The following is a 19,796-nucleotide window of genomic DNA, read 5'->3' on the forward strand; positions in this document are numbered from 1 at the left end:
AGCTCTCAACACCGGGGTTGCTGAGCTGAAATCCAGGATTCACGATAATAATAAGACACAATTCAACTGACTAGTGTGCAGAGGCCCCAAATCGTGTTATTCTTTAACCACTAAGGGATGGAAACAAGGAGAGCACTACGTGTCACCGTTTACCACTTAAATGTACCCAAACTGGAAATCAAATAGAGCTGTGCTCACAGATAGGAGACGGCTACGGCACTGACAGGTCCATTTGTCTGCCGGACACATTTGCTTCCCTGCCACATGTGGTCTGTGGCCAGGAGGACACGCGGCAGGGCCCTGCCTGCTACCTGCGTGGTTGTATAGGTGGCCTGCCCCCCAGCAAATGGCCTGTAACGTGCAGATGGTTACTCGTTCATCCTGGCGGGGGTGGAATCATCTCATATTCAACCACCACCAACCTACAACTTCGTAATCATTTCAGAAGTAGGATGCTGTTCAGGGGCCTGTCCTAACCCCAGGGATCCTTGCAGAAGTGACACCCGACATGAGCTTCAAATGATGCGCAGATGCAGGCAGAGGGCACCGGCACACGCAGAAAGCCGGCCTTGGAAACGGGTGACCGTCAGACAGAGTCCAGCAGCAGGAAGGTGCGTGGAGCTGAAGAGCAGCTGGGACTGCTGTGTGCCAGGCCCTCCTGACCCAGACCCGGCTACGCTCTGCGCATGGCCATCTACCGTCTCTGGTAGGAGCAAACGGGGTACCGTTAACCTAACCGAGAGAGGTCCCCCCTGCGAGGGGGCCATGCGGGTCCCACGGCCGATTCCCAGGGAGCAGGAAAGCAGCAGACAGACTAGCTCCCTGTTCTCATTATCAGAATTCACCCAGATTTCCACAACCACGCAGTCACGGGAAATCCTCATAATTGAGCCACTCAAGGAAAGGCAGGCTGGGCACAGAGTAGACCAGACCCACATAAACCACTCACCACTGGGAAATACGCCCGGACGGTCCCAAGGAAGGTAAAATCCAGCTAACATACACGTCATTAGCAAGAGGAACTGCATCTGGTTGAGAAAGTTTCACTACTTATGGTAACCAGAATTTTACTACTTTACGTCCCCATGGCCTTGTCACAGGGGCCGTGAAGACTCAGTGATAGAAGATATGCCTGAAGAGACTGGTACAGCAGAGTTTTCTCCCGTTTTTTAACTTTCATCAGGTTTAGGAATGAGTGAAAGAGGTGCTACGTAACGGAGCACTAGTACCAAACGGGTATGTCTTGAGATTTTCTCCTTGCAAATGATCTTTAACGTACTCTTTCTGACCCTTCATCAAACACGCAATTTTCATCTTTCCTTCTAGCTTCTGGCACACTTTTTCTCATCTGGATTTAAGGCAGTGCTCAACACTGCTCCCCAAAAACACAGTTATCTCCTGGGCAGACGGGACCAGGAAGCAGCCTGTGTAGGGAGCACAGTCCCCGGACTCTGGCACCAGGGCTCAGATGCTGGATGCCTGCACAAGCCATTCTGATTCAGAACTGTGCGTCCCAAACCACATCTTACGAATATCTGTAGCATACTTTACAGAAGTGTTAATATTTTCTCTGGTAAGTAAAAATAATGTGTAAAAAAAAAGTTCATCAAAACACAAATCCCCTTGTAAAAAAGCAGAGGGTGGGTTAGGGTCACTACAAACAAGATGCTTTTCATGAGATCCTACCCCAAAAGAATGACTTCTCAGACTGAGCTCGTCAAGGAATAACACTCTGAGAAGCTTCTTTCCATGCTACTTCCCCAAAGTTCCACGTAATGAACAACTGCTCACCCCAGCAGTTTCTCAGAAACGAAGAGGAGCAAACTGCAAAACTGACAGGGAACCTGGTCTCCCGAGCTTAGAACCATGGGGGGACCTGCCTTCCCTTCCCTGGGGGCATGGGAGGTGGGGGACCCAGGCACCCAGAGCAGCGGCCCCAGACAGGTGCTGCCTCCCCACATTGTGGTCAGGCGCCCGTGGCTTACGTAAACCGTGACGTGGGCCCCGCAGCTAGAGCCAACTCCTCCCCCCGCTCCCCGCCTCTGTCCCCAAGCTGGTCCAGAGAAGAGGGGCAGGAGCCACAGCCAAGGCCTCTTCTGAGACCCTAGGGCCAACGCAACACTAAATTTCTCTGTTTCTTCCTGATTTTCAAATAATGGCTTTTATTTGGGATTAAACCCTAAGGGTAAACTTAAAGCTTACAAATGTTTGTTTTCTTTTTCTACTAAAAGATGCACTGAACTCAAATGTGGGGCTTCTCATATTCAAAATATTGCCCACTGAAGTAACTCCGGCCTCTGAATAGGCTCATTACCTCTGAGTATACACTCGAGGATCACTGGCTCGGTTTTCCTATTTCCCAGTGGCATGGTGCCCTCTGGGAACCTGACGGTGCTGCAGGGCAGACTCGCCCCCAAGCAGAGCTCAGGGCCAGAACGGCCCAGCACACCCTCGCTGAGGCCAGGGACATAGGGTGGCGGAGGACCAACCATTTCAACTAGAATTTTATGATTTGTCACGCATTCTTCTTTCTCTAGTGTTTTGTAAATGGTGCTCCAACTGCAAAAATAGGATTGTAAAACACGGTATTATATTTTCACAGGAAAGACTCAGAACTGGGCCCTGAGGCAGCGGGACAATCAGGGTCCGGGGATCGTGACGAGGAGCTCTGTGACCGAGGGGCGGTGGGGCCCTGGCTGAGTCACAGGAGCTCGCCTGGAGGCTGGGGCTCAAGCCCGGAGCCCCGCCTGAGCCTGCACGCGGCTCCGGTCCCCCACGCTGGGTGTGCACGGCGGCGGCAGGGGGAGGCCGGCCCGGGGAGGCCCCCCTCCGGGTCTCTCTCAGTGGAGTGCGCTCACCGAAGCGAAAGTAAAACAGCGGCCGGTTCCCCGCGGTGCTGGCCGCCCGCTCTCTGACCGCGGCTTCTCGGATGTCACACACCCCGATGTTGCCGGAGTGCAGCGCTCTTCCCGGGGCTCCTTCACTGTGCTGCAGTCTACACCGGACCACGGCAGCTCCATTCGCTGCTGTAACAAGTTGAAAAAAACTAATTAATGCAAACTTTAGTTTTTTTAAAATTTGTTACAGCACTGAGCAGAGCTGCCGACCCCATGCAGAACGGCACAAAGAACACCAAAGGACCACGCGACACAGGGCCACCCTCAACGCCCAGCCAACACGGGTCAACCATGGCCTCTGCACCACCGCGGCTCAAGAATGCCTTCTGGGGACGGGCGGCACCGTCACAGGAATTAAAACCCAACAATGTCAAGAGCCCACATCTGCCCCCGAGCAGCCCTCCTCCAAAACGTGGAGGCGCCTCCTGCAGAAAGGAATTCACAAGGACGGGCCAAGGAAACGGCCAACAGCTTGGCGGTTCTGTTAGAAAACCGTCTGGCCATCTGCCCACATCTACTCTGAAAGCCTCTCACACATGGGTGTCAGCCAGCCAGAAATCGGATTCGTTTTTAATTCACTGAATAGAACCGAGCTTCTTCCTTCCGTGAGCCAGACAACAGGAAAATCCAGCCCATCGGCTAAGTCAGGCCAACACAACACGCCCACCTTTACATTATCTTCTTAAGTATCAAGGAAGGAAAGAAAAATACACAGAATCAAAACAAAACTACAAACACAATGGAGACTCAACACACGAATTCAGTTCCCTGGAACGTGCTCTGTGGGACGCGCCCCTTGCCAAGCTAACGGAACACCAGCTGGACATGTCATAGCCTGGAGAGCAGAGGGGCAGAGCGGGGGTCTGTACGCTGTGTGCACCTGCAGATCTGAACCTCTCACTGGGCTTTACACATGTTGTTTCAACAGTGAAAACTAGGAGTTCAGGAAGCACCTTCGAGATTTAGGTTGCTATCCTTTATTCTTGAGGACTTGGGTCAGCCTGGAACCATTCCTAAAGCCTAGCCGATTTTCAAGGTCACCTCTGACTGAACCACACCTCCATCAGAACTAACGTGTTGGAACTCCAGCCTGGTAGCATTTTCTTTTCCCTGAAATGCGCAGAATGCATCTCAAGTGCACAGAGATTCTACAAACCTCCGCACAGGAAACACCTGAGTGAAACAGACTTTGTACTTCAGGGGAAGATCCACAGCATTTTACAATCACATTTCAGAACACACCCAACCTTTACCATTTCATAATCCCAGGCAGGATGTCATTCAGTTTCTAGATTCTAGATCTGCCCCCCTGTGACACCAACAAAAACCTTGGCTTAATATAAACTATAATCAATAGCAATAATTTTTAACTCACTAAACCAAAAGTTATGTTTACATCATAATGTTCGTATTTTTATGGTTACAATAAGCATTTTAGAGTAATCGACATATTCTTGCCTTCTACAGATGAAATACCTACTAAATTTATTGCACACATTTATAGAAAAGTCACGTGTGCCCCCCTGTATCCACAAAACATGAGCAACCACACAGAAGAGTTTGACGTGCCCCGCACATCAGAAGTGTGACTTTCGTGCAAGTTGGGCTAGAGGAAGGGTCTGCACTCAGCAGTTTCTCTCTCATGTCACACTTAACTCTTAAAATTAGACGCTTTATGTACTCATGGAAGGTACGTACTCGGAGGCTGGGGCAGGTAGGCTCCAATTAGTTTTGACCTCTTCTTTTCATATCCTTTTTGGGTGATGTCACCTGTAAGAGAAGGAAAGAGGCATTCAGCATGGTCTCAGTGACGAGCGGGTCACTCAATGGGCTCTAAGACGTCGCAAGTTACCTCCTTTGTGTCTTGTTTGCCTTGTACTTATAATTCAAAGGAGAAAGCACCATATGTCATTCACCTTGGCCCTCCCCACCCTCACAGAGTCATCTAAGACACATAAAAAATCCTCGCTAGGCTCACATTTGTCCCAGACCCTCCTCACAAGGTTCCGGCTCTGACTGGGCCCAGAGTGAGTCTTGTGACTTTATTCACATGGGCCGAGCAGAAAGGCCCCCAGTCTACCCGGCTCCCAATAGCTTAGCCAACAGGAAACTGCAGGCATCTACACTGGGGATAGATGTCCACCAAAACCATTGCTGATTAGGATTTTCCTCCACTGACTGACCTGCTTGTTGGTCCCACAGACACTCAACTGCTAGGGTGTTTATGAAATAAATGACTCAGACCAGATGAAACATGAGATAAAACAGAGCAAGAAAATGTGGGACCTACAAAAATCCAAAGTATGCAAGCAAGGTGCTTATCCTCAAAGCATAAATTAAAATTTTAAAGCCACAGGTTCACACACAGAAGAGCAGGGGGGCTCACCATGCTGACCTTTTCCCCAAATGCGGAGTACCAGGGACAAAGTGGAAGCACTAACACACACAAAATGCTGGGTTTGCCCCTGAACGTTTTGTGATTATTTTTTCCTAATATTCGGAACAAGCCATCATTCCCAGAAGAGCTTAAAAACTCAAGTTTTAATAAAAATACAGCAAATGAGAAGTTATGAGTCATACACAAATTGGTGAATTTGCTTTTCCTAGTGACATGCTCACCAAATCTGAGCAAACCACGAGCACCCTGTATAAAGACTGCCCGTGACCGACCCGACAAACTCACAGCTCACTTTGCAGGCTGTGTGCCAGGTGAAACACACACCTAGTTTTTAAACACCCAAAGTTTCTGGAAAACGTATCCCACCATCCACGATGAGCACTTCCGATGCGACGGCGTGTCAGCGGCCACTGTCGACACACAGACGGTCTGCGGCCCTTAGGTGTATGTGCTGTGGCTGCATACAACACAGTTAAGCACCAAGTCTGCTCGGTTGCTTCTGGAGACGCTCCATCAAGTCCCCCGGTTTAAAAGGCTGTCTAAAATCTCAACAACCAAAACATCCCGTGTGCACATACACACTCTGGAGCATGTTTGTGATTTATCAGGAAAACAGAGTAAGCTACCGAATTAGGATACTGGCTGAGAAGTGGCAGTCATGGGCCATGCCTTCTGATTTCTGCCCAAGACTACCACGCCTCTTAACATTAAAGACGAGGGGCACCAGCGTGGCTCAGTCAGGTAAGCATCTGACACTTGATTTCGACTCAGGTCATGATCTCGCGGTTCTGGAGTTGGAGCCACGAATCAAGCTTTGGGCTGACAGTGCTGCTTGGGATTCTCTCTCTCCTTTTCTCCCTCTCTCTGTCCCTCCCCTGCTTGTGTGCCCGAGCACTCACTCACTCTCTCAAAATAAATAAATAATCTTAAAAAAACAAACAAACATTAAAGGCAAGGAGCCATCTGGCTTTGGAAAAACAGGATAAAACCAATCTGTAGGAGGAATCCCAGCGATGCCTGGAAGCTGTGTGGTCAGGGTAGGACCACAGCAGCCGAGGAGGGGGAGGGTGGTCCATGGGGAACCAGGCCCTCAGGCTGCTTCACATCAATCTGCCTGAGGGCAGAATAAGAAAAGCAGTCAAGCCCCAGGGGACGGTTGAAGCTCCCAGTCCTGCTCACAGACAAGGAGGAGCCCCCCCCCACACCCTTAGATGACAGAGGACAGGACAGCAGGACCACCACGCCTTCTCTCAGCCCCTGGGTTCGCTGTCCCTCACCACGCATGCTTCCCCAACGTTCTCTGAAAAGAACGCCATCGAGGAAGCCAGTTCCCTTGTAATTTACGGCTCCTGCATCCGCCGTGGCTCATGTCAGCCCTTCCCGGACTCAGAGCCCGTCTGCTCCCTGCAAGGGAGGGGAGGGGAGATGAAATCAGGGACAGGAAGAGGAAGGCACAGGTGAGGGTGTACGGCTGGGACCACGGCACACACAGCCCCCTGAGCACGAGGTAGACACCTGCTGTTTACCTGTACTCTGCAGGGTCCTACACCTGAGTCCCAGCAGGGTAGGCCAGCACCTTTCATGGTGTGTTCTGTACCCAAAATTCAGCTCAAGTTTCAAAAACTTCTCAGATGAACATCTATGTGTGGGGGAAGGAAGTCTGCACCTAATTGTCGGCAGAGACCAACCACAAGGAAACTCAGTTTTAACTCTGTGTTACTTCAGGAAGCTCCCATTATTAAGACTTTAGGCCTCAAGGAAAATAAGCCCTTTCCAGGTGAAAACACACTCTTCACTCTTCATGAAGTCAGAAGACGTCAGTGTTGTTCTCCAGAGCATCTCTACCCAGGTTCCTGGCCCGGCTCAGAAGGGGCTGGATGGTGGGAGGAGTCAGTGCTTCTGAGCAGGTGATTTGCTCCAGCCCCACTATGAAATCATGCTCACAAGCACCCGGCTCACAGGGGATTCCAGATACCACTCTCAGAGACCCCAGGTTGCTACCAGCTCTTAAAACCTACAGGCGTGGGAAGAGAGACACTTTTTATGAAATAACTTCATCTAAATGAGGGGGCGGCAAACGACAAATCCAGCTTGCAGACTGTTTTTGCACACAACGTGTTCCTGGCACACAGCTGCACCCCCTGTGTGCACCACAGCCCGGACCGCACGGCCCACACCACAGGGATTTACCACGACAGACAAGTTTCCACAGCCCCTGTCCCACGCGTCCCAAAGAGCCTTTAATCCTGAGAACTACTGATTTGACAGGCGAGAAACAGACAAACGGTGCTCCTGTTTCCGGCCCAGGTCCCCAGATCTAAGAAAACAAACTCTGACCAAATCGCAAACAACTTCCCACCGAAGCCACACCTGAAACCGTCCACTCCAGCCAACACGGACGTGGTCGGTGTTCTGGCCACCTGCCCATGACATGCCCCCCCCCGCCCCCCCCGCAGGACCATCCTGGCCTTGGGCTCTGGCCGCAGAGAACTCTGCACGAGTCATGGCAGTGCTTTCCTCACGAGGCCTTGGACAGCTGCTGCCAGCTTACTCCTGTCACATACGCAAGTGACTCCCTCAGAATACGGGCAATGCCGTCAGGACTAGCGTCCTACAGAGCTGAGCCCCAGACCCACTGTTTCACAAACAGGCACCGTGTGTCAGTGGGTTTAGTCACACAAGCCAGCACTGGACATGAATGTCACAGAGTGACTTCCAATAAACAGCTGGACAGAGTCTGTGCTCATCATCCGGGCACACAGAGGGTGATTATTTAACTGTTTGGGGATCATTTGGGGAAGAGGCAGAGAGGGATGCTCAATGACTCCATTATTAGGGTGTCTGAGACAACAGCTTCAGGGTGTGTTCCCCGAAAGGATCCAGTGTCTGTGCCAAGGGCCCAGGGTCATTCAGGCGCCCCAAGCATCAGGGCTAAAAATGTTGCCGCTTTTCCATGGAGAAAGTCCAGTTACTTTGAACTCTGCAACTACTTTAGCATCAGTCTGTAGCAACCTCTCACTGTGAGTTCATACAGGCAGATTTTCTCGCCAGGGGCTCTTACATTCTGCCAGTGAGCTTTTCTGCGCTGATACAGTAACGAAGACACGTAAGTTGGAGCAAGAGGAGAGAGATGACTGACCGATGAAAGGGGGATGGATGGGGCGATGGAAGGAAACAGGATGAAGGGGTACACACGACGGACACGAGCTGGCTGGCTTCACACGTGACTCCGTCCTCCCAGGGCGCCTCCCCAGTCCCTGCCCAAAGCTGCTTGACAATCCGTGCCATGATGCGACACCACCGTGAAAACATGCTTCTCCTTCTCTCGTCATCCAGGCTGAAGGCTCCACGGGCACTCCTCTCTCCTCCTCACCCTGGATCTGTGGTGAGCATGCAGCCTTCAGGGTAAAACCGTGACTCTGAGTAGAAGGGCCCCCCTGGGAGGAGCCACTCCTTCCTGCCACGCCAACCCTCGCTCAAGTATTTGCCACGTAAAATCCAAACGGCATACTTCCATACTCCTGTGTTGAAGACACCCGCCCACGTAACACCTTTTTCCTTTCAGGAGTAAGAACACAGGACACAAAAGTGCAGAAATCGTCCTTTCTCAGTAGGAAGAAAACGCAACTGATCTTTTGAAATACTTCCCACTTTATCAAAAATTTCCATATTGTCATCCTCCAAGAAGCTCAATAAAACTTAAAGTTTCATAAGAAACTGAAGTTATGTCTTTCAGTACCAAAAAAAAAAAAAAAAGAAAAAAAAAAGAAAAAAAGATTTGCAGACAAGTTCTAAACCTAAAACGAAAAGCCAAGTAAGGCAAAACTACCAATACATAGCTGAGCGACACTGAGCAGAGACCTTTCTCACCTTCCCCAAAGGAAGCATCCTCTTATTACCATCGTAGCCCAGAGTTTCAGGTGAACCCCCAAGTCCTTGAAAAGAAGCCAAGCAAATGCAGGGCTGAAGGAGACACCGCAGGCCCCCATCTTTCCGACCCAGCCTCGCACCATACACTCAGGCCCCACGAGGGTCTGTGCAGAGCCACTGGCCCTGTGATGCCTGGCTGGGAAGGGGGAGCCTGGACCACCAAGACATCTCAAGGTGACAGGATGCTCCCTAGGAGCGAAACTCAGGCCACAGAGCCAGGCTAGGATCAGAGTAAACAGACCAGCCTAATGGGATGGTTCCCATTCCCAGCATTAGGACTTTGATTCTTCATCTGAAGCTGGAATGAATGCTTATGTAACAAAGCAATCATTCCCATGTTTGGAATTTCACAGCTGTCAGGAACCTTCCTAACATCCCTCTCCTAGGCCGATGGCTTTATAAGGTATCAGGAGCACCCTGGAAGGCACTCTCCCCCCGGCCCGGCTGCTGGAGGCGTGTTGGCCACTCTGTGCTGAGCTTTTTGCAGAAAGAGACTGTGGCGTCCGTGCTTGCGCCCGCCTGTCCAAGGTGGTGGGAGCACACAGACCCGGGACCCCTTCTGTCCCTGAACACAGCTGGGGGCCCTGCAGGGTCAGTTTACTTCCCCAGGCCTCACCTCTCTTTGATAAAATACCGGTAATAATATCTACTACCTTCAGAGCACCTAGGGGGTGCAGTCGGTTGGGCGTCCGACTTCAGCTCAGGTCATGATCTCACGGTTTGTGGGTTCGAGCCCTATGTGGGGCTCTGTGCTGACAGCTCAGAGCCTGGAGCCTGGTTTGGATTCTGTGTCTCCCTCTATGCCCCTCCCCCCCCCACACACACTCTCTCTCTCTCTCAAAAATAAAGATTAAAAAAATTAAAAAAAAAATAATACCTACTACCTTCTACTGCAGTGGAAAAGGTCAAATACAAGGGATGGGAAAGGTCTCAGTGAGCACCAGCAGACGGGAGAAGGTACTTTCAGCCCCACAAACACTTTCCGTGATCTGTGACCCGTTCATACTGTGAGGGACACTGGGGCGCCCAGGCAGCGTTCCCACCCCGGAAGACCTCCAAGCACATGCTCAGCTCACTAGCATGCGGCCAACAGGCAGCAGGCAGCCATAAAAGGACCGTCCCAGGAGAGGAGGCCAAAGACAGGCCGTTTACAGAAGCAGAAACACTGAGGAAACGCAACATCACACCCTCTAAAGCGTCCACTTGCTTCTCCTCTCTCCCTGACACCGCCACCTGGGCCAACAGTCCCACGTCTTCTGGACAGCCACTTGCAGCCCATGACCTCCAGCCCAGTGCCTGTCCTCACTAAAAGGGCAACACGGCCATGGGACCGCAGTACTCAGCACATGGAAGGCTGGTCACCGCGCTCAGGGTGGACACCAAGCCCTCTGGCGGGGCCCGTACGTCCTCACAGAGTGTGGCCCCGTGTCCTGCCAACACACACCCCACAGCCACGATGCTTCCTCTGACGCCATCTAGATGCAGGGCTGCTTTCACTGCCCCCAAGTTTTCTAAGATGGAAGCCACACTTCCAGTGTAAAGTTCAGAAACTTGAATTCCATAGGGCATTTTAAGTAAGGTGATTAGGGTGAAGACAGTCCCTTCTGTATGAATGCAAAATCACCAAGGCCTATTTAAACACTCAGTATGACGGGAAAAGACTCTGAAGAACTACCAGTTAACACAATTGGTATTTTTATGTTTATGTGAATGACCAGAAACTTCCGTAAGGCATTCAGCTAATGCCATGACCAGAAAGACAAATATCATAAATGTGCCACTGTGATAAAATCCTAATCCTAGCCAATAAGGTCTCAGATATTATCACTTAAGGTTTTACTTTTTGTTGTTAAATATTATCATGTGTCCCCTGTAGCTGCCTTTTTTGGTTTGTCAGGAACTCCAACTGTATGAAGGTTTAAAGAAAATAACCCGTTGGAAGTCCGTTCTATTCCAAACCACACAAGAGGCGTCTGCCCAGCCCCGCAGCCATAGATATGCAACCAAGCTGCAGGTGTAAAGGGGGCCCTGTACCAGCACCACCCCCCCCAGCCGGACAGGACACCAGGGCTCTTCAAGAATCCCAAAAGAACCTGTCAAATTCTTAGGATGCTGTAGGTCTGCTGTGCAGGGGAGGGAGGCTTTGTAAGTGTGAGGCTGCTTTGTTCTCTGGCTGCAAGGCCTCCCTCCTGCCCGGTCAGTCCAGAACATTCAACTTGCTGTGATCACTTGCTATAAATACATTAAACAAGCGTCCTTTCTTGGTATTTTCTGAGATTCAGAGATCCTTCCCCCAGAAAAGGAGGAAACAGTCTCACACTCCAAGAACAGTATTCCTGAAAAGACCACAGAAGTCTGAAACACAGCTGCTCCCACTTTCCAGACGGGACTCACTTTTGTGGATCCCGAGTCCCACAGGTAAGCAGGTTTTACTAGATGCTGTGACTCTTTCTCTGTGGGAGAGCAGGAAGGGGTAAGATTGGGTGATGGACACCATTTTTCATGATTTCTAGCTAGAAATTCAGAAGGAGCCGAGGGCAGGGTCCCGGCTGGGCCCCCTCTCTCATCCAAGCCCCAGAGACCCCATGAGTGAGCCTCCTGCCCAACGACAGGGACAGCGTCTGTACCTTGGATTGGGAGGGGACGAAGCACAGAAGGGAAAAGGACGGGTACGGGCTGTCTCATGATTCGGGATCTTCCCGGGCACCTTACAAATAAAGGCATTTATACTTCAGAGTTCCCGTAACCATCCTCCTGCTCATCTTCCAGTGAAGGGGTGGCCTGACCTGGCTACCGCACTTGCCCACAGGCCCGCCGAAGGCACCACCCAGGACCGTCAGGTGCCCATCCTCTGAAGCTCCCCCACCGTCCCACCATGAAATGTGTCCACACCTTCTGCAGAAGTGGAAAGAGGGCAAACAGAACCAACAATGTTCGTGTCACTCCTAGGACCAGGACGGTCTCAGGCGTGGCCCGTGGCAAGCACGCAGCAGGCAGCAAAGGCAGGGCATGTGGGCCAAGCACCGGCAGTGGTTATGAACTCCACCCCTCGGCGCCTGGTCGGAAAGGGCTACATGGGCACCAAAGGAGAACGAGAAAACTATGGAGTTTATCAAAGGCTTCATTACTGAGACAACAGGAGAAAAACAGGCCCATTAGTAGATACAAAAGTTCATTCCAGTGCAGAAACCCCAACACCCAGAAAATCGTGTCCCTGAAACAAAACTCAGAACCATTATTTATACACATCAGTTACGGGAGTGCCAGCAGACAAGGATCCAAGAGAGAGGCTGTCCTGGTTTTCCACAAACATAAAAGTACCATCTCCCTGTTTCATAAACACACCCTCACTCACCTAGAGTTTGGTCTTAAGTGTTCCCGGAATCACTTAAGCAGCTCCACTGAGGGTCGCTACAGCTATGCTCGTCTGCTCGGCCGTTTCTGCGGCAATACAAACAAGGCAAAGCAATCTGAGAGGACGCCTGGTCTGCCCCGACACAGCGTCACGAGAGGAAGCTCACAGAGAGGTGAGCGACCTGACCACCTGTGCCCTGCCAAAGAGACCCAAGGCAACACGGAAACAGGTTCCAAGCAGGGTCCCCAAAGACAGCTACTGCACACCCTGTTTGGTGCCACTGCTATTTTTACTTGGGCCAGTCTGATGGGAAGGCAGCAGCATCTCAAAATGGTTTTACTTTGCTTTTCTGTAACACCCAATGACACCGAGCCTGTTTTCGTGGGTTTTTTTTTTTTCCATATGCACATCCTCTCTAGTGAAGTGTCTGTACATGTCTTTAGCCCATTTTCTCACTGGATTTCTAGTGATATTGTTGAATTCGGAAAGTTCTTTATGTAGTGTGAATACCAGTCTGTTGTTGAGCATGTGGGTGGCACATACTATCCACATCTGTACCTGGTCTGTCCACCGTCTTTCACAGAGCAGGTTTTAATTTTCATGAAATCCAATTCATCAATATTTCTCTCTTAATTTTTGAAGGGTCTGTATTGTAGATTCAAGTCTACAACCTGTTTGCCTAAATCTTGAAGATCTTCTATAATTTTTTGCTGTAAGTTTCACAGGTTCACATTTGACACATCTATGATCCTTAAGCAGATTTTTCTGTAAGTGTGGGATTCAGATCTAGATTTTTTTTCTTACGGACATCCAACTGTTCCAACATGATTTTGGAGAAGTTTATCCTTCCCCCAATGAATTGCTTTTGCTCCTTGGTCAAAAATTAATTTGGCATACTTATGTAGCTGTGTTGCTTTCTGGGCTGTTGGGATTTAATGAGTACTTGTCCCAAGGACACCTTCAATGTCCAGATGTCATTCTCTAAGTGTCACTGTCATCCTAAAGGAATCATTGATACGTTAACCCCTAAAGCTTAAAATGACCTAAGGGCTGGCCTGGGACTGGACGCTGCCATGGCTGGAGAGTGGCCAGCTCTCAGCTCAGGTGGGCTCTTGGGGCACGAAGGACCCAAGTAGGTTCAGACTCACGGAACACAACTGGGGACCTGCCAGCAAGCGCAGGCCACCTACAAACTTTTATAGGACATTTGGGCTGGGTCATGCCCCCTTCTGCATATCCACACACAGGGGCCTTCTTCCCCTCACAGCTACCTGCCCATGGGTCAGAGGTTAGGGCCCAAAGTGAGCTCACACTCACTCCCTGCAGCACACCTACCCGCCCCACCTGCAGGCCCCAGGAGCACTTCAGGGAGCGTGGAGATGCCGGTGAGCACCGCACATCGGGCATGGTGATGCAAGCCCAGTCTTCCTCCCTAGAAATAAGGAGTCCCATCACCCGCCCCCTTCTTTCAGACTGAATAAAACAGCACCAAGGAGTCACTCTGACCTTCAGGAAATGCAGAAATCTACAGCTCAGTAGGGCATCCCACCTAAAACAGCAGCAAAGTAACACTGAAGCTTTGGCCTGCACCTGAGCTCGGGATTTCCTAATGCCATCAGAGCGTCCGGAGTTTAATTACCATTCACTCATTCATTCGTCCAGCAAACACGTATTAATACCTACTATGTGCCAAGCAGTTGGTAGAGGATGGTACATGAGAGAGACATGGCCCCATCACTAAATGTTTGCTGGACCAAAGATAAAAGTTTTTGAAACTTTTTAAAGGTGGAAATAAAGTAGTGACTAAGTTAATGATTCTAATGACGTTCTTAAATTGCCCCATCTGGCCAAGTAATGGGAAATAAGAATGGGTAAGTATGATGGCCCTCTTGTTGGGGTCAAGAGACAGAATATGTCAAGATTTTTAAAATCATTTTATCTTCAAATTGTATATATATTTTTAATCCTGCTTTCTAAAATAATGGCTCAGTCCTGTAAAGTCTTGCTTAATTTCAAGGATTTTGGAGGCAGGGAGGAAAAAGGAAGAGGGCAGATATGCCAGGAGACACGTGTGATAAACTAGTTATTCGGATAATTTTATGTAATCATTAAAAAAGATGTATACTTTTTGTGAGACCGATGACCTATGAGAGTCCCTCCAGAAAACACGCTGAGGTGCACAAACTCACCTGCAAACAAGACCAAAACTATCCTGAACTGTTGGGAATAAAACATCTGCACAGCCCCAGCACCTAATGTGTGCATGATAAAATTCTGATGAACCACTACCTACTTAAATAAAAAGAACCATGAAAATATAAACTTTTTACTCATGGAAACACTGTGTTTTTTTTTAAATTTTTTTTTCAACGTTTATTTATTTTTGGGACACAGAGAGACAGAGCATGAACGGGGGAGGGGCAGAGAGAGTGGGAGACACAGAATCGGAAACAGGCTCCAGGCTCTGAGCCATCAGCCCAGAGCCCGACGCGGGGCTCGAACTCCCAGACCGCGAGATCGTGACCTGGCTGAAGTCGGACGCTTAACCGACTGCGCCACCCAGGCGCCCCATCACTGTGCTTTTTAAACGTTCTGCCCAACTTGGATCAAGTGGCAATTATTAATAATACATTGTATTCAAAAGGCCAATAATAAAGCATAATGTATACAATCCTGTACCTGATGATGCACTGTTCGAGGTCTCTGCTTTACTGCTGGAATCAACAAACCTCTGCTGGATATTTGACTACACACATGATTAAAGGTAACTCTTTAATCTTTACAAAGTAACGGACACTGGCACCATACATCCCAATAGAGGAAAGATGAGCACACAGAATGACAAAATAGAAAAAAAACAAAAAACCTTTTACATAAAATAAGAAAAAATAACAAGCAACTAAAGCTTAAATCAACATACAAAATGGCTTGAGGGGCGCCTGGGTGGCTCAGTAGGTTAAGCGTCCGACTTCAGCTCAGGTCATGATCTCGCAGTTTGTGAGTTCAAGCCCCGCCGTCAGGCTCTGTGCTGACAGCTCAGAGCCTGGAGCCTACTTCTGAGTCTGTGTCTCCCTCTCTCTCTGCCCCTCCTCTGCTCATGCTCTGTCTCTCTGTCTCAGAAATAAACATAAAAAAAAAAAAAAACTGGCTTGAAAACATGGTCATGTTGCAAAATAGCTTCCAGAGCAAAGCAGCTGACATAAGCCCAGAGACCAGGGTGGGTAAGTACAAAAGTGAAATTACACTTGATCAACGCGTAAGAAGTACAACGCCATCAAACACATAACAACAAGCCTCACGTGCCTGCTGCGTGCAGAGCCCTGGTCCCGGCATGAGGCAACAGCAGAATACAAACCAGAAGACCCCTGTTATCCCTGTCGTCATGGCACTTAAGTTCAAACTGCCACACGGTAATGACTTTTACATCACCAACACTCCACACATCAGCCAACCTCCCTGACAAGCTCCACTGCTGTTAGTGGCCGGTCAAGGCACAGACCACGAGACTATCAGGCGGGAATGCTGGAAATAAACCTGCACAAATCCTAACCGTGATCGCTAGCCAAAATGAGATTTGGATGAACTACACAAAAGTACCTTGAACTCTCAAATGAGAGTCAAAGATATTTCCTACTGAACAAAAATGGAAACCAAAATTTCTGGAATATAGCCAAAATAGTGAGTAGTACACTTATGGCATTAAAAGTTCAGATCTGAAAAGAAAGGTCTGAAATCACTAATCTACCCTTCTACCTTAAGAAAGTTGGGGGGGGGGGGGATCCAAAGCAAGTGAGGGGAAAGAAATAATAAAGGGCAGAAATCAGAGAAACTGAAAACAGAAAAACCAAAAGCCTACAAAGAAAACCCCAAGGAATCCATAAAATTAACTGCTAGACCTACTAACTGACTTTAGCAAGGTCACAACATACAAAATCAAATCATATTAATATACACTAATATGAGTATCTGGGACTAAATTTTTAAAAACATTTTACCTTTACATATCATTTACAGTAGCTATACAAATGAGAAGTACTTAGGTATAAACCTAACAAAACATCCAAAACATGGATAGGATCTGTAGGATTTTTACAGAATCTGTATGCTGACAAGTATGAAACAGTGAAGAAAGAAATCAGAGAAGATCCATACAAATTAAGAGACATACCATGTCCATGAACATAAAGATGCCAGTCCTCTCCAAATTAATGGATACATTTAACATGATCAAACTAAAATCCTAGAAGAATTCTTTTAGATGTACCCAATTCCACAAGATATATGAAAAGTCAAAGAAACCAGAATAGCAAAAAAATGAGAATAAAGTTGGAGGTTTCATGCTACCATATTTAAGATTTATTACAAACTTACAAAAATCAAAACAATGTGACCACACACACGTCTAAATGCTTTTTGACAAGGGTGCAAAATGAATTAAATAGGGAAAGGATGGTCTTTTCAACATGGCTGGAGTAACTGGTATCTATATGCAAAAAAAGAATCATCGTCATCTCAACCTAACCCTCAAATAACTCAAAATAGACGACAGAGCTAAATGTATTAACAAAACTAAAATTTTAGAAGAGAACACAGGGGAGAATCCACATAACTTTCGGTTAAACAAAGAATATGAGCCATAAAAAAATAATGAAGTGGACTTCATCAAAATTTAAAAATTTGTCCTGAAAAAGGCACTCTTCAGAGAATGAACACTAAGCTAGTGACTGGGAGAAAATATTTTCAAACCACACCTCTAACAAAGGACAGACAGCATCCTGATTAAGAACCTGGCAAAGACGTGAACAGACACGCCAACAGGGTGGATCAAAAGCTTGCGAAATAAGCACCATGAAACGCACAGATCTGGGCACCAGAGAGTCAGTTTTACTATGTGTTAATCTTGAAAACAGGACAGAATTCCTATGAAAAGTAGAGACAGCATCACAGGATACAAGGCGTGCAGTGTACCAGCCTGAAGAAAACCACTAGGTGTCCCCCACTCACGGCACCACCTGACTACCCCCGCGAGCCCCCAGCAACCACCTGGAAACCCACAGTTTACACACAAGGTGAAAGAGAAAACGCAATTTCAGCAACATTCAGAAGTATTTCTCCAGCTCTTAAGCTCCTGTTAAACTGCAAAAGGAGCCACACTTTGATGGACCTTCTACAGAAAATTAGGTGGCACTGCTAACACTTTTGAATTCCTTTTGAGAAGAATCTTCCTGTCCATTCTCACCGCCCCCCCTCCCCCGCCAAGGTTTTCATAAAGACTCTTAACACACCTGATAAACTCTGTAGCTATAACAGCTTATGTCTGGACCCATCACAGGGACTTAGCCTAAAGTTCCATGTCATTCTGATTTCAAAGCCAAGTCAAAAGGCATATCGACATAGTGATTATTTCACCCAAGAATTAAACTACAGCTTCCTGATCATGCTACTTGAACATGGCAACTTCCTTCTATTTGGGGGGTAATAGGTAAAATTGGCCTACCTTTGTGAGCTAAGAAACAACTGCACGGAGGGGCACCTGGGTGGCTCCGTTGTTTGGGCGTCCGATTTCGGCGCAGTTCATGATCTCACGGTTCGTGAGTTTGAGCCCCACATCGGGCACTGTGCTGACAGCTCAGAGGCTGGAGCCTGCTTTGGATTCTGTGTCTCCCCCTTTTTCTGTCCCTCCCATTCTCGTTCTCTCTCTCAGAAATGAATAAACATTAAAAAATTAAAAAATAAAAAAAAGAAAATTTCATGGAAAGGCCTCCCCTTCAACTCCCTGTAGTTTACAGATGGAGTACCCCAGCCTTCCCCACTAGAGCATGCCTGTCCAGAGTAAGGGTGAACAACAGAGAATATTTATCCCCAAGTCTCCATGACGTATAGAAATCATGGTCAAATCACCACTGGGCAGAAATTTGTTCACATACTCTGGAGAAGATACAGCCCACACTTGAACAGACACACGAGAACAGCTATCAGCAGGATGATGGTCTGTGCTCCCACACCCAAGGTCAGAGCTGCTTCCAGATTCCTTTCATGCAGAAAGACAAGGGCTAGTCATCCCAGATACACACACTGCATCCTGTTGTGACTCCCCTGAAGTTTTAGGGTGGAAATGCAGTGAGTGATCCTGCCTCAAAGCGAGGATTTCATTACCAGCTTCCACGTTAGGACCAAGATAGTAAAAGATGAATAAAAATAGGTTCCCAAAGCTACAGGATGCCAATTCAGAAGAAAATACCCTGAAATCTCAGTGATCTAAATTATAGATAGTGAAACTTTTTCCTGGTATTTTGTGTTACCTTACTCGGCAACTAAATAATTCTGTATATCTTCCTTTTTTAAAAAAAAAAAAAGCATAAAGACTAACAAGATGTGCCAGCTCACCTGCTTCTTTCCAGCTTCGTGTCAAAGAGAGGAAACAAACCACAATTACAAAGGTACCACACCTTACATTTGCATGGTCCCCTTTCTTGCAGGGCAAACCGTCACTTTCACCAAACAGAACCTACTCCAGGTAAAGGTGGGAAAGAGAGCAGCTAAGCTCCTTTACATCTGTTTCCTGACACAGCTCCTCTCACGTATTCCTTTGTGAGCTCGTGCGAATGGCGGGTAGTGGGTTTAATACCTTCAGTCATGCAAACATCTTACAGGCGTGACTTAGGAGATTCCACGGATGAATAGGGCCTACTCCCGCCCCAGGAGACCAGGCTCTCGTGGGACTTGCATCCTTGCCTCTGCAGCATTCTGGCCGCCTCACTGGACCTGGGCTCGCCCTGGAGGGAGAAAATGTCCTGCCGCACAGAGCAGTCGTGGCTCCCAAGTGCTTTGAGGAGCCATTACAACTCCAAACATTTAAAGGAAACAACCAATACGTAAAGAAGGGATTAGTAACACTCCATCAATTCCTTCAATCCCTTTCAAAGATTATATAGCCACAAAAACATGAGCCGTCCGGGGAATCTAAGCCGCGCTGCAGACAGGGCTGCCTCTACTGTCCACGGCTACAGCACGTGTGCCTGTGACAATCGGGGCACAGCCTGTCAGCTTCTCAAGCTGTTTTTTTTTTTTTTTTTGAGAGATAGAGTGAGACCAGAGGAGGTGGGGGGAGGAGGGGGAAGAAGAGACAGAGAGAGAGAGAAAGAAGAAGGGACAGAGAGAGAATCTCAAGCAGGTTCCATGTTCAGCACAGAGACCAATGGCCCTGGGGTCATGA

General features: G+C 48.3%; 1 protein-coding gene across 5 annotated transcripts in view; it reads right to left on the reverse strand.

The window, feature by feature from the left end:
• The window catches only part of DIP2C (disco interacting protein 2 homolog C), a 416,639-nt gene that overhangs the window by 205,675 nt on the left and 191,168 nt on the right, over positions 1 to 19,796 (reverse strand). For 3 of the 5 annotated variants that reach the window (XM_043563218.1, XM_043563217.1, XM_043563221.1), the window contains exons 2-3: positions 4,596 to 4,667; positions 2,859 to 3,026 (exon numbers count right to left, since the gene is read on the reverse strand). In XM_043563218.1, the coding sequence (XP_043419153.1) occupies positions 2,859 to 3,026; positions 4,596 to 4,667 (240 nt within the window). The remainder of the gene's footprint in view (positions 1 to 2,858; positions 3,027 to 4,595; positions 4,668 to 19,796) is intronic. The other 2 variants (XM_043563220.1, XM_043563219.1) reach the window with 1 other exon arrangement.

The sequence above is a fragment of the Prionailurus bengalensis genome, chromosome B4 (assembly GCF_016509475.1).
Source record: "Prionailurus bengalensis isolate Pbe53 chromosome B4, Fcat_Pben_1.1_paternal_pri, whole genome shotgun sequence".
Classification (NCBI taxonomy): Eukaryota; Metazoa; Chordata; class Mammalia; order Carnivora; family Felidae; genus Prionailurus; species Prionailurus bengalensis.